Source organism: Diabrotica virgifera, chromosome 5 (genome assembly GCF_917563875.1).
Source record: "Diabrotica virgifera virgifera chromosome 5, PGI_DIABVI_V3a".
NCBI classification, from domain to species: Eukaryota; Metazoa; Arthropoda; class Insecta; order Coleoptera; family Chrysomelidae; genus Diabrotica; species Diabrotica virgifera.
This window is the reverse complement of record NC_065447.1, coordinates 75637163-75651811: the sequence shown is the minus strand read 5'-3', so window position 1 is coordinate 75651811 and position 14649 is coordinate 75637163. Positions and strand designations below refer to the sequence as shown.

Here is a 14649-nt window from a genome sequence, read left to right as displayed (position 1 = left end):
TTTTGCTATTATTGGATAAGGTCATTTTTCTTACTTAGTTCTAATATCCTTAGCTAGAGTGATACAAAATAAACCGCTGCAATGTAATAAATTGAAGAATAAAAGTACAAAAAACTCGAAGAAGTACCACAAAGTGTTTTATTAAAAAGGTCAAAATTGGACGCGTTTCGGCTCAGCAAGAGCCATCATCAGCATAAAGTACAGGAACATAAACATCAAAATTTACCAGAACAGGAAGGAGGAAGAATCAACTAGTTTAAACGACACATATTGTTACACAAACATTCATCGGTAAGAGCAAATACCGATGAATGTTTGTGTAACAATATGTGTCGTTTAAACTAGTTGATTCTTCCTCCTTCCTGTTCTGGTCAGTTTTGATGTTTGTGTTCCTGTACTTTATGCTGATGATGGCTCTTGCTGAGCCGAAACGCGTCCATTTTTGACCTTTTTAATAATAAAAAACTTTGTGGTACTTCTTCGAGTTTTTTGTACTTTGTTACCTCGAGACCACATTTGTGATGGATACTTCTCTTCATGAAATAATGTTAATATTTCCAAGATGAATTATAGAATTACACTTCGTCAAAGTTAATATGATTAATAAAATTATCATTTTTGTCCCCTACTTTGTCTATGACATTTAAAGATGTAAAAAAGATATAGTGCATTGTACGAGTACTTACCTGAATAAGTTTTATATTTCCGTTGTTTGCGACACTCATCTGCCGAGCATTTCGCAAATTCCACAATAGTGTAAAAGGTCTACTTTACGCAATGTTAACATTAACACAATATACTATTAAAGGAATATTATTTTTCTAGATTTTTAGTATTTTATGCAACACAAAACCTGTTTTGCACTAAAATAAACAATAGCTTTTGCTTGACCGAAACCGAAACTCACCAATTACCACTACAAACTATAAATAAATAAATAAACATAATGTCACCTTAAACCTATCTAATTCGGCAAAATTAGTAACACAGTGAGAGTCTCCTGGTGAACACAACAAAGAATAATTTTCAAACGAAACATCAACATCAAGGACAAGGTCTTCAGCGCGAGGTAAACGCATTGCTTAATTGAATACTTTAAGTTTCACTGGATAGTAATTGAAAAGTTCATAAATAATCATTAGTGTTGTGTAAGCAGGTGTTATATGAAGACACGGAACGCTATGCAATTCTTTATCGGCTACATGCTTTGTGCATTCAACAATATTTCGTTACGTTTAATATGAGGGATAATAATTAAAACCCGCGAAATTCGTATATTACTTGCAAAATTTGCAAATAAATTTAGAGGTCGGTTCAGGCATCAAATTAAAGCCCGTTATGTATGTTATACGGAATTACGTAATATCTGGTGGTCGTATAAGTAAGCTCTTTTGTCGATTGGGGCACTGCGATTTCACAAAAAACATTCGAGCTCTATCTAGAAAGTCTAACCTTTTTTAGACATACGTACCGGGTGTCCCAATAAGAATGGTTCTCGGCCATATCTCAGGAACCGTTTATAGTACAACTTTGAGAAAAAAATATTTATAACAAAAGTTGCCTTGGGAAAAGCCTGGAAATTATTTTCATAATTGTAGGTCCACCGCTAGAGGGCGTAATTGAATATCAAAAATTAAAAAATCAAAATTTTACAAAATTTACCTTATGAAAGGGCACTGGAAATCCAATCATCGTATTCTTCATAAAATTCTGTATATATTTGATTTCACAAGTTTAAGTCTACCTTTGCAAATAAGAGGAGGGGGTGAGTGGGAACCTTCTAATGAAAAATGGCTGTAAGTCCGGTTCTGCTAAATCGAATTTTGCAAACTTGGTCTTGTTGAAAACAGCTCTTCTTCGTCAATGTAAGAGATTTAATTTCGAAACAGCCTATTCAGTAATATGCCAGCTAGGAGGCGTTATTTAATTATTTTCAAAAATCTAGTTTTCTTTGGAAAATATTAAATACAAGTATGCATTTTTAATCCTATATTACAAAATTAGATCAAATTAGCAACAGAATAGGGAAAACCGCATGTCGATACCTTTTTTCTGTCTCGAGATATCTTAAGAAACGTATACATTTTAAACATAACTGTGACTGTCACCGGTAAACCAAGTTAAGGAAAGGTAGTGTGCTGTGGAAAAAAACAAAAAACATTTTTTAGATGTCAACGTGTATTAATTAAAACAACAATAGGACAAACAACACTATAAAATATAACAAAGAAATAAAAACAACTACTTAGTGACCACTTTAATGTTCAAATTATGGCCTATAATTTTTGATGCAAGTATTTACTCTTTAAGAGTATATTGGACAGCAGTCTCAATTTCTGCTCTCGCGATGCATTGCATGGCGTTTCCTACTCTCTGGATAATGTTTTCTCGAGTAGTGAGCTTAGCGGCAAAAACAAGGTCTTTAATCCGCCCCCATAAATAAAAGTCTAAAACAGTTAAATCTGGTGATCTGGCTAGCCAAAAAATAGGCTGCCACGTCCTATCCGTCTATCAGCGAATGACTAATCTAAAAAATATCTTATTACTCTGGAAAAATGCGCGGGACAACCATCGTGCTGAAACAACATGGACCTACGAACTGCTAGCGGTACATCTTCCAGAAGAAGAGGCAATTCATTCCTTAAAAAAATTAGATAGCGTTCACCAATAATAGCATTATCGAAAAGAAAGGGTCCAATTATCTGACTATCACCAGATTTAACTGGTTGGTGTGGGGACGGTTTGGTAGTTCACTTTTATTTAGGTATGGGGACGGATTAAAGACCTTGTTTTTGCAGCTAGGCCTACACGAGAAAAAATGATCCAGAGAATACGAAACCCCATTCAAAGCATTTCGAGAGCAGAAATTAAGACTGCTGTTCAATCTACTCTTGAAAGAGTAAATGCTTGAATCAAAAATTATGGGCAATAATTTGAACATTTATGTCGTCACTAAGTAGTTTTTATTTCTTTGTTATATTTTATAGTGTTACTTGTCTTATTGTTGTTTTAATTAATTATATAATACGTTGAGATCTGGAAAATGTTTCTTTGTTTTTTCCACAGCACACTACCTTTCCTTAACTTCGTTTACCGGTGACAGTAACGGTTAGGTTTAAAATTTACACGTTTCTTAAGATATCTCTAGACAGAAAAAAGGTATCGACATGCGGTTTTCGCTATTCTGTTGCTAATTTGATCTAATTTTGTAATACAGGATTAAAAATGCATACTTGTATTTAATATTTTCCAAAGAAAACTAGAGTTCTGAAAATAATTAAATAACGCTTCCTAGCTGGCATATTACTGAATAGGCTGTTTCGAAGTTATAACTCTTATATTGACGAAAAATAGCCGTTTTCAACAAGACCAAGTTTGCAAAATTCGATTTAGCAGAACCGGACTTACAGCCAATTTTTCATAAGAAGGTTCCCACTCACCCCCACCTCTTATTTGCAAAGGTAGACTTAAACTTGTGAAATCAAATATGCGCAGAATTTTATGAAGAATACGATGATCGGATTCCCAGTGCCCTTTTATTAAGCCAATTTTGTAAAATTTTGATTTTTTAATTTTTGATATTCAATTACGTCCTCTGGCGGTAAACCTACAATTATGAAAATAATTTCCAGGCTTTTCCCGAGGCAACTTTTGTTATAAATATTTTTTTCTCAAAGCTGTACTATAAACGGTTCCTGAGATATGGCCGAGAGCCATTCTTATTGGGACACCCGGTACATGTCAAATTTTAGTGCAACGCAGCTATTAGTATATGTTTAACACTTGCATAAAGTTGACCTGTTTATAAAATTAGAACAAACCAAATATGGACAAAAACGATTTTCGATCTCTCATTAAACATTTTTATCTGAGAAATAAAACGGCGAAGGAAACAGAAGAAAAGCTGGATAAATATTATGGGATTAATGCTCCCTTAGACATTACATTAGGTGAACCACGTACTGGACGACCCACCGATGCAGTTACACCGCAAAATGTGAAGAAAGTATTCAAAACTATTCTAGCTGTGAAGGTGCGTGAACTAGGAGAGGAAACAGGAATTGGCAAAGAACGCACTAGTCATAGTTTGAACAAAGTTTTCAACACGAAAAAATTATCAGTAGTAATTGCACAAGAGCTCTAAAATTATCGAATTTTTCCCGAGTGACACTTTGACAGTTTTAATTTCACGACCTGAAGGGGAGTGAAATCATGTGAATGTGTTACGAGGGCAAAAATTCGATAATAATTTTGGAGATCGAGTGCAATTTGTTGCGATTATTTCATGAATAAAACTGTTCAAAACCAAAATTTTATTGTAATTTATTTATGTAAGTACAAATTAGTACAAGGGGAGTGAAATTATGTGTAAGTGTCACGAGGGCAAAAATTCGATAATAATTTTGAAGATCGAGTACAATTTGTTGCGATTATTTCATGAATAAAACTGTTCAAAACCAAAATTTTATTGTAATTTATTTATGTAAGTACAAATTAGTACAATTAAACACACAGTTGTTAAAAATATTTGACGGTTGAAAGTGATTACTTTTATAATTTTTAAAACATTAATTGTCATTAATGTCACTGAATGTATTTTTTCGTAGCAACGAAGGGCATCTGACGTAATATACTTGACGACAGGTAATTATCAAAAATTATCAGTTTAATTTTTATTTCTGTAGCTTTCTATTGGTCAGAATCTCCTACGAATGAAATAATCAGTAGTAATTGCACGAGAGCTCTAAGATTATCGATTTGTATACCGAGTGACACTTTGACAGTTTTAATTTCACGACCCGAAGATGAGTGAAATTATGTCAGGGTCGTGAAATTATGTCAAAGTGGCACGAGGCCAACAAGTCGATAATAATTTTAGAGATCGGGGATAATTCGCTGAGATTATTTCACGAATAAAACTGCCTTTTTAAATAATTTTAACTAATATTTTACTGATATCTTCACCTGAATATTTGCTAAACGTGTTCTTGGTGTTTCTGTGACAAGTTGTAAAACATTAATTGCCATTAATGTCACTGAATGTTCATTTTTGCATAGTAACGAAGGGCATCTGACGTAATGCTTGACGACGGGGTATTATCAAAAATTATCGGGTATAATATCACAAGAGAGTGAGAATAAATTGACAATAATGCGACAGTTTTTCGAAAATTTGTTGTCTGGAAGTAGACACGAGAGCCCGCAGGGCTCGAGTGGCTATTGCCCAATGACAACAAATTTGAGAAAAAATGAAGCATTATTTTCTTATTTATTCTTACTGTCGTGTGATATTCGTAAGATTTTTTAATACTTACATATATAAAATTCAAGTCTTTATAGAAAAACAGTCAGTGACATTGATCCCAATTAATGTGACACACATTTTTCAACTTGTCAAAGTGAAAAGCACAGTTTAGCAAATATTTAGATGAAGATATTAATAAAATATTAGCTAATTTATTTATAAATACAGTTTTACTCATGAAATAATCTTACCGAAGTAAATCAAGCGCTTAAATTTGCCTATTTGTGTTCTCCTCGTGACAATTTGACATTAGATGCAGAACTAAAAGTATATTATGGATATTTTCTTAAGTGTGACAGCTATCAAAACTAGGAAATTGGTTGCAATTAAACAGAAACAATCTACTTAAAAAAAATTCTCAGTAGTAATTGCACAAGAGCTCTAAAATTATTGAATTTTTCCCGAGTGACACTTTGACAGTTTTAATTTCACGAGCCGATGGCGAGTAAATTATGTCTAAAGTGTCACGAGGGCAAACACTCTATATTAATTTTAGAGATCGAGTGCAATTTGTTGCGATTATTTCATGAATAAAACTGTTCAAAACCAAAATTTTATTGTACTTTATTTATGTAAGTACAAATTAGTACAATTAAACAAACAGTTGTTATAAATATTAATTTGACGGTTGAAAGTCATCACTTTTATAATTTTTAAAACATTAATTGTCGTTAATGTCACTGAATGTATTTTTTCGTAGCAACGAAGGGCATCTGACGTAATATACTTGACGACGGGAAATTATCAAAAATTATCGGGTATAATATCACAAGAGAGTGAGAATAAATTGAAAATAATGCGATAGTTTTTCGAAAAGTTGTCTGGCAATAGACACGAGAGCCCGCAGGGCTCGAGTGGCTATTGTCCAATGACAACAAATTTGAGTAAAAATGAAGCATTATTTTCTTATTTATTCTTACTGTCGTGTGATATTCGTAAGATTATTTTTTAATACGTATATTATGGATATTTTCTTAAATGTGACAGTTGTCAAAACAAGGAAACTGGTTGCCATTAAACAGAAACAATCTACTTAAAAAAATTCTATCGGGAATTTTCTACAGTAGATAATTCTCAGTATAATTTTAATCTGATTGGACAGAATTAAACACCTGATCAAATATCTTACTATACGATTGGAAGTTAAAATCATCAAAAAATAATCGATTTAATTTAGATTTCTGTAGCTTTCTATTGGTCAGAATCTCCTATGAATGAAATAATCACTAGTAATACCACTAGAGGTCAAATTATTTCCGGAAATTTTTTTGAGATCATGAATATTTTGTTCCCGAGTCGCAGACGAGGGAAATTTTCTAAAAATATTCATGATCAAAAAAAAATTTCCGGATATTAATTTGACTTCGCGTGGTATTCGGTAATAAAATTCCACACCAAATTTGCATTTGAAAATCCAAAGCTGCATGAACAGATTAATAGCGCGCCATAGCTTTGTCAGCAATTATCTAGGCTTTCAAATTCGTAATTTCTACTCATTGTAGTTGCATGGGAATACCATTTCAAGATAGAAAATAGTATATTCTTCAATTTTACATAAGTTTTGAGTAACTACAAGTGATAGAAAATGAATCAAAACTAAATTATGTAAACAAATAAAAACCAGTCTGTCAAAAATGTTCTGTTATTGTAAACGTCAAAAAATTTCCACTATAATTCGCTGTTGGGTACCCCACGAGCAAAAAATTTCCGATAAAATACCTCCGTTGCCATGGTGATCTGTCAAAATAACGTATTTTGATTGGTTCAAAATTACAGGTGTGGAATTTTCACTGTAATTTTCTACAGTAGAAAATTACCAATACAACAATAATCTGATTGGACAGAATTAAACACGTGATCAAAAATCTTACTATAAGATTGGAAGTTACAATCATTAAAAAATAATCATCTTAATTTTTATTTCTGTAGCTTTCTATTGGTCAGAATCTCATATGAACGAAATAATCATGTAGATTTGTGCTGCGTTTGCTGACCATTGACCAAAAACATGATGCGTGACCACTTCTAAACATAAGCAGTGTTTGGACCTTATGAAGAACAATCCGTCAGACTTTTGGAGTCAATTGGTAACGGTTGATGAAACCTGGATCCACTACTACACACCAGAGAACAAAATGAACGCACAACAGTTGACTCAAGCCGGCAAATGTGCTCAGAAGCGGCCAAGAGTCGATCAATGGGTCGGAATGGCTATGACTATTGTATTTTATGATTGCAAAGGCATACTTTTAATTGATTATCTCGAAAAGGTAATACATACTATCAATAGCCAATATTATTGTACATTATTGGACAAACTGAACTCAGTGCGAAACAGCCTCATACGCAGAAGAAAAAAGTGTTGCCTCTGGTAACGTTGCAAATGTCACATCTTTGATATTTTATTTTTAAATAATTATTTTACTTTATTTTCTTTAATATTTCATTAATAATTATCTTCTGTATTTGTTTTAGCAGTTTTCTTCGTTAAAAACTCGTTGGCGCCCTCGTTTATTACCTTCTATTTAAATATCTCTTTTTATTTAAATCATCAATCGAACATACTGAACGTACCCCGTATATCCTTACTCTGTAGGTTGTAGATTTCTGCCTTTTAATACGGAGCATGCCTGCCACCTCCTACGTCCCACTGTCATGGCAGTGACACTTCGTCTCTCAATTATTCTCAGTATGGTGGTGGAAAATTAATTTCAGTATAAAAGCCGAAGAAGCTTCAAAATTAAAACATTTCTATTTCAACAATCATCTCTCTTGGGGTAAGAATATTACATATCATATTTTAATTACATTTTTACATCTAACAGCTTTTTATAATCATTTTTACGTATCTAACCTAACCTACAATGTCAAAGCATGTGCTCTGGTATTTTAGTTTAAATATATCTTTTTAACTTACATATTATATGCATGTGAGTAATCAACTAATTTAACTATTCTCCTCACATTAATTCCATTTAATTTATTCTTGTCATGTGCTACTCTTTCTGACAATTATTTCTTAAAAGAATGACAGACTTGGCACATATTGGTTTTCACTTCTTGATGTTTGATATGTGTCTTATTTTCTAGTTTTTGGGATAAAAGATCACCGTTCTCCCTCCGGGAGTTTCAACAACCCTCAATCGCCGGCGATAGAACAACGAGGACAAAATCATTTAGACTGCAACATTGAACTTCATCTATACTGCAACCAACCACTACCTGTAGGCCTGGTGGCCCTGAAGACCTACAACCCCAGAGCCCGTTGCAGAATCAACAGTAGTACCATTCGACATCAAGAAGTTACCATCGAACCAGTACCACAAGCCATGCATAAGTATAATCCAAGAATTGTTAGTTTTTGGCAAGAGTTCGAATATATTTGTTAATGCATTTAATAAGTCACATTTTTATTATATCTTTATGAACAATAAACATGATTGGTTAAAAATACTATTTTGTTAGCTTTCATTCTAAATTTTCAAAGTTCATATCTAAGATTAGGACAAGACGAACACACACCCTGAGAGACTGAGCTAAGCTAGGGTAAACGATAGCTATCTTAGTTGGTAGAGATATTATTTTCTAATGTTGTTTCAATTAGTTGGGATAGCTCCATGATACTATGACAAGAAGATAAATCAACGCGCATGATGGTCTTGCATCCCTATCGCTCACTGTGACGTAAACCCGAGACAACTTTCCTGGCGCCAAGTTGAATTCTGCATTTGTGTTCATGTTCATTCGTGTTAATACAATAATTATCTCTCACGTGTTGCTTCAAAACGTATTGAATGAGATTTTTGTTTATTCGTTTATGTAGTAAAAGTAGATACCGCGAGAATATTATGCTCAAAACATTTTACAGAAGATGACTATTGTTTAAAAGAAAAACTATTGGGATTACCTGATAACAAGTGGAAGTTAAGAAATGATGCAATACCTTCTCTTCATTTGATAAAGATCCCAAGTGCTAAAACATCGATTGAAAATACACGCATAAGAAGAATAGAGATAAGAAATGTATTAAAAAACATGTAAGTATTTTGATTTTATACACAATTCAACGACAGACAAAATGTTTCTATAGATACTAATGGCCATTTTAATAGAACTCGGAAATCGAAGTAACACTTTATTTTTGATAGCTCGATAAATAACTAATTTTGGATGTATTTTTTACTACGAATATGGCAATGAAATGAAATACTTTATATATTTAACTTTTATTACAGAGAAAACACAAATGAACTACAACCTGAAATGTCAAATGTGTTAGATCAGATTGCAATACAAGCAGTAGAAGAAACTTGCGACACAAAATTTAAGGATATCGCTACTCAAATTATAATGTAAGAGAAAATCCTATTTTTAAAATCTACAAATTTACGTAATATATATTTGTTATGATCTACTTAAAAATTATTTAATTTAAGTGGAAACGAACATAGTCAAAAAAGCCTTGGAACAAATAAAGAATTTGCAAACTGAAAATAAAAAATTGAAGGAACTTCTTAGTAGATATAAGGAGGAAAAAAGTACAGAAATAATTTTTACTAAAGGGCAGTTAAAAAAATTAAAAACTAAAAACAAATTAAGTGGTCAATTGAAGATATTGCTTCAGCAATTTCTTTGCACGCTACATGGGCAAGGTCCTATCGTTTATTAAGAAAAAAAGGCTACTCCCTTCCAGCTGTAGGAACGTTAAGACGATGGGATTCCGGATGCTAACGATAAATCGTTTACTTGGGTAAACCACGTTTATGAGGGTAGTTTACTAAAACCAACCCTGGAATTTGTAACTAAATGTAGTGAACTGGAACATAGTTTTCGTACTTATAATCGCAGTCCGCAGTACATTAAAAATTAGTAAACATTATCTGAAAAATTTATTAGAAGCCGCAAAACAAGTAAATCTCAGTGACGACGAAAAATTACTTTTTTTTAGATGTAAAATGTATTTTAAAATAAGGATGCTAAATAAAAATATTAAAGATAATTATAATATCCGCAAGAGAAAAATCATAAAAATTGTCAAATAATATCCTAAATAAATCAATAATAATAAATAATATTCATAAAGTCTGAAGTATGACACGCTTTTCGTTTATTTTTCAAATTATTTACGTTTTACCGGCTTTGCATAATATTTAATTTATGTCTTATAGCTTAATTTATTTTGTTTGTAATGTACACAATCAAATCGTAGATTCATATATTTCTACAATTAATTTTACAAATTAATTATGCATTTTAAAACCACGTATTCGCATAAAGTAACTAGTTATGAATTCTTAGTGCAACATATGGCATCGAGGGCCACTCACCGTTAACAGTTCAAGTTTCAAGTTATTCATTTATACTAATGAAACATCGTTGCCATATGATTTGTCGTCAAAATAAGATACAAACAAGTTCCCTGGTTTAGTCTCGCAGTGACGTCATGCGCCAGTCATTGAATTTAGAATTGCAAGTGTGCATATCTTCTTGTCATAGTATCATGGGATAGCTCATCGTTTTCGTTTCACTCTCCAAGACAATGAACCGACTTATGGTAGGGGAGCCCAAGCGGGGATTTTTGCAGTTACTCGAGCGCGTCAGATTATCATATGGGGACAAACCTGGTGCCTTGCAGATGTACCTCTACCATTTGGTTCTTAACACAGGGGAGTTCGTTAAGGGGGGCCCGAAAAAAAAATCTATCCTTAAAAATACTCGAAATTGTCAGATTAAGATAAGGTATGTTAAGTACTTGCAAAAGAGTGTATATTTCAAAAATCTGACGATTTGAGCGGGGCGTAAGGAAATGGGTGAGTTAAAAAGTTTCACAAAATAAAAGCGAATATTTCGCGAAATGAACGTTAGATCGAAAAACTAAAAAATACTTGTTCAGTATTTTTCAAAAATCTATCGAATTATACAAAACATGACCCTCAAAGGAGAGGGGTGGGGGATAAATTTAAAATTTTAAACACAAATCCCGCGATATTTCGCAAAATAAACATTAGATGGAAAAACTGCAAAGTACACTTATTCAATATTTTTGAAAAATCTATGGAATGGTACCAAACTCGACCGCCCACGGAGGTGGGGTGGGGGGTTACCTTAAAATCTTAAATAGGAGTCTTAAATTTTTATTCCAGATTTGGATTCTTTACGTAAAAATAAGCAACTTTTATTCGAAACATTTTTTCGAATTATGGATAGATGGCGCTATAATCTGAAAAAACGATTGTTGGAAATGGAAAATTCAATTAAAAAATGGCAAGCGCCCACTAAAATGAAAAACTTTACTGAACTTTTTTTGGTTTTAGGACCTACTATTTACAACCCAATAGGTCCCCAAATCGCTCGAGTGACTGCACATTTAGCATACTTTGCTCCAATGCTATTACAAAAGCGTTATGATAATGGCAAAAATTCATGAGTTGGGCTTCGAATTGATTTTTCATGCGGCTTATTCTGTTGATTTGGCACCTTTCGATTATTATGTGTTCCCAAATCTAAAGAGATGGCTCGTAAATAAAAAATTCAGCTCGAATTAAGTAATACTTGATGGAACAAACACATATTTTGCACAGCTTCAGAATCCTATTATTCGGTCAGTATAAAGAAGTTGGAAAATCGCTGGAATCATTGTATTGAGCAAAAAAGGAGACTATATCATATCTAGTAAAATAAAATATTTGTTTGGAAAAACATGTTCTTCATTTCAGAGGAGGTTACTTATGAGACCATAGTATGAAAAATAACCATGCAAGAAAAGCATTCACCCGAACCATCACTAGAAGTCTACTCTTCACGAAAAAATCATTATTTCTTTTCACCTAAACTTTGATTTGGAAAAGGTCATAAGTTGAAACATTTTTTTTTGGTTTGCCTGGGCTAAGAGCATCGGAAAGCAATATATGAATGACTATGTTTGACAAGAGAGTGCCAACAAATACTTGCTTAGAAGTTCTCTATACTTTTGTAGAAAAAAAAAGTTTGAAATAGACTATAATTTATCATATAGGTTTAAGTAGGTAGATAAAGGGAATTATTTATTCCCAAACATTTAAAAAGATTCTGTGAACACGCAAAATAGTTTAGAGTTAAGAGTTTACTATTATAGGTAAAGTTAGACAAATACATAAAGCTACCTTTGGATTTACTGACATAAATTGAATCATCTTTGTTACAGTATTATCTTGTAGTTCACATTGTATGTAAATTTTTAATGTAATATTTTGATTACGTATACATTGTCATGTAAGTACATTAAATTATCATTCTAAAACATTTAACCTGTCGTTAAATCAAACAAGTTATATTTAAATGGCTGTGGTAAACAAATTATAAACCTGTCTACCTGGTTATGTTTAAAACCAGTAAAATCAACTATTTTAAAAATTATGAATAAGTAAAAAGTATTGCATTTAATTTTAAACTACACTTGCGGGCAAAAAAATAGACCCAAAAGTAAAATAAATGGACTAAAATCACAATAAAGATGCACTAAAACCAAGATACGTTGAATGTTACAAGGAGCACTCCCAAATCATGATTTACAATTGTCTTTACATAATGTAAGCCTCAAGGCGATATAGATCTATTTTATTTACAATCCAAGACCTGAACCATAAAGTAAGTAATTTTAGGTCTCTGTTACATAGTACCTTCGACATTCTTCTAAAAGCGGCTCTGGGTTGCTCTATTCTGGATCTAAGTTCACCGTGGCTCTCTGCATTACAATTTTACTGATATCATATATAGGAAGGGTGTCGGGAGAAAATCATGGATGTCATCAACAAATGATTTTAAGAAAAACGAATTTTAAAGTTATAAAACTATTTACGACAAAAAAAATGAGTTGGGAGGTATTAAGGATGGACATAATGATAGAAAAATTTATTGGTAATATAAAGTAATGGAAACAAAGAACAAAAGTCAAATTGTTTTTAAAAAAATTAAAAATTAGTGGCGTAATGTCCACTTTTTAACGAAGAAAACAATGGATGTCACCAAGGGCAGGCGTTTAGTCACAGTATTATTCCTGCTTTGTTTTTGTTTCTGATTTGTTTTTATTTTGGTTCTCTGCTTTTCATTTAAACAGAAGACTTACAAGATTTTAGTTAAAAAATTGGTTTTAGCAATAAAATATTTCAGCTTTTACTTGATTTTCTGCTTCCTTTACTTGTGTTATATCTTCTTACAGACTTTATTACTGAAGGGCCTGTGTTGGTTGGTCCCCATTTTTTTCTTTTATTTTTTTATTTACCTATCATTTGCTTTAAGCCCGTAGACTTGCTTTTCACGGTTAGATCATGTGTTGCCTTGTTTTTGCCACTCATTTTTTGTTTACATGGCTTCTTTTCTTGAGGAATTGAAACATACTTTCTTTTGCATCTCGAGACTCGCAGAACTTAGATAAAAATACTATATCTTTATACTCCGTCTAATATACTTACCGTTGCACGTCATCCGCGTCATAGCCCGTGGCCCGTGACATCACATGATACCAACACGAAATATTTAGGCGGTAGGTGTGTTCTTTTTTAGAATTATTTTGCCGAGTACACTGGAATTACAGCCACTAGACATATTTTATTATATACGCGTAGAAATAATATTTAAAGATTTCTATTAATCTTAACTGAAAGAAATACACAATAATATGTTTCATTTAATTTACATAAATGGATAATAAAGCGTTTTTATGAAGCACATTTGTTCGGAACACACTGTAACTGTAATCGAACGAAGGTGACATTTTGGCATAAATTGGTAACATTTATTTTACAGTTGCGGTGATGACACTTCATATTTGTTTTTATTCTTTACTACGTTTATTCTTTACTATGTTTATTATATTTACTGTTTTTATTATTTACTTTAACATAAGATTATAACTTAATTCTTGTTTTCTATTTCTAAAGTATTTATTTATTTACATTGAATATTAATTTGTTTTGTTGTATAATCCACTTCGCCTATAATCCCACTATTTGACTTAAAATGGATTCAGGATCTTTTTTATACTTTGGCAACAATGTCAACTTAGATCTCTGACGTAGATAATGACGTGCAACGGTAAGTATATTAGACGAACTGTATACTTTTCATCAGTTATAGGAATACAGTTGAAATACGACTGGTTAGGCAAATGGAACTCCGATTCTTTAAGACTTAGATTTTTTTGACTAAGCGGAAGAACGAATTGGATCTCCAAGCCTATGTCCATGATGGGTCTACCCCAAAATCCCGACAGCCAAAATCCCGACAGCCACAATCCCGACGGCCAAAATCCCGACACTCCAGAATACCGACAGGCCAAAATCCCGACAGGCCAGAATCCCGACAGG

General features: G+C 32.5%; 1 protein-coding gene across 3 annotated transcripts in view; it reads right to left on the bottom strand.

Moving 5' to 3' along the window:
- LOC114326685 (F-box/WD repeat-containing protein 1A) overlaps positions 1-14649 on the bottom strand; it is a 321344-nt gene that overhangs the window by 190696 nt on the left and 115999 nt on the right. The window contains exon 1 of one of the 3 annotated variants that reach the window (XM_028275096.2): positions 687-810. The exons of the other annotated variants lie outside the window; for them this stretch is intronic. Coding sequence (XP_028130897.1) covers positions 687-725 — 39 coding nt within the window. The 5' untranslated portion in view covers positions 726-810. Of the gene's footprint in view, positions 1-686; positions 811-14649 lie in introns of those variants that run through there. 3 annotated transcript variants of the gene reach the window in all.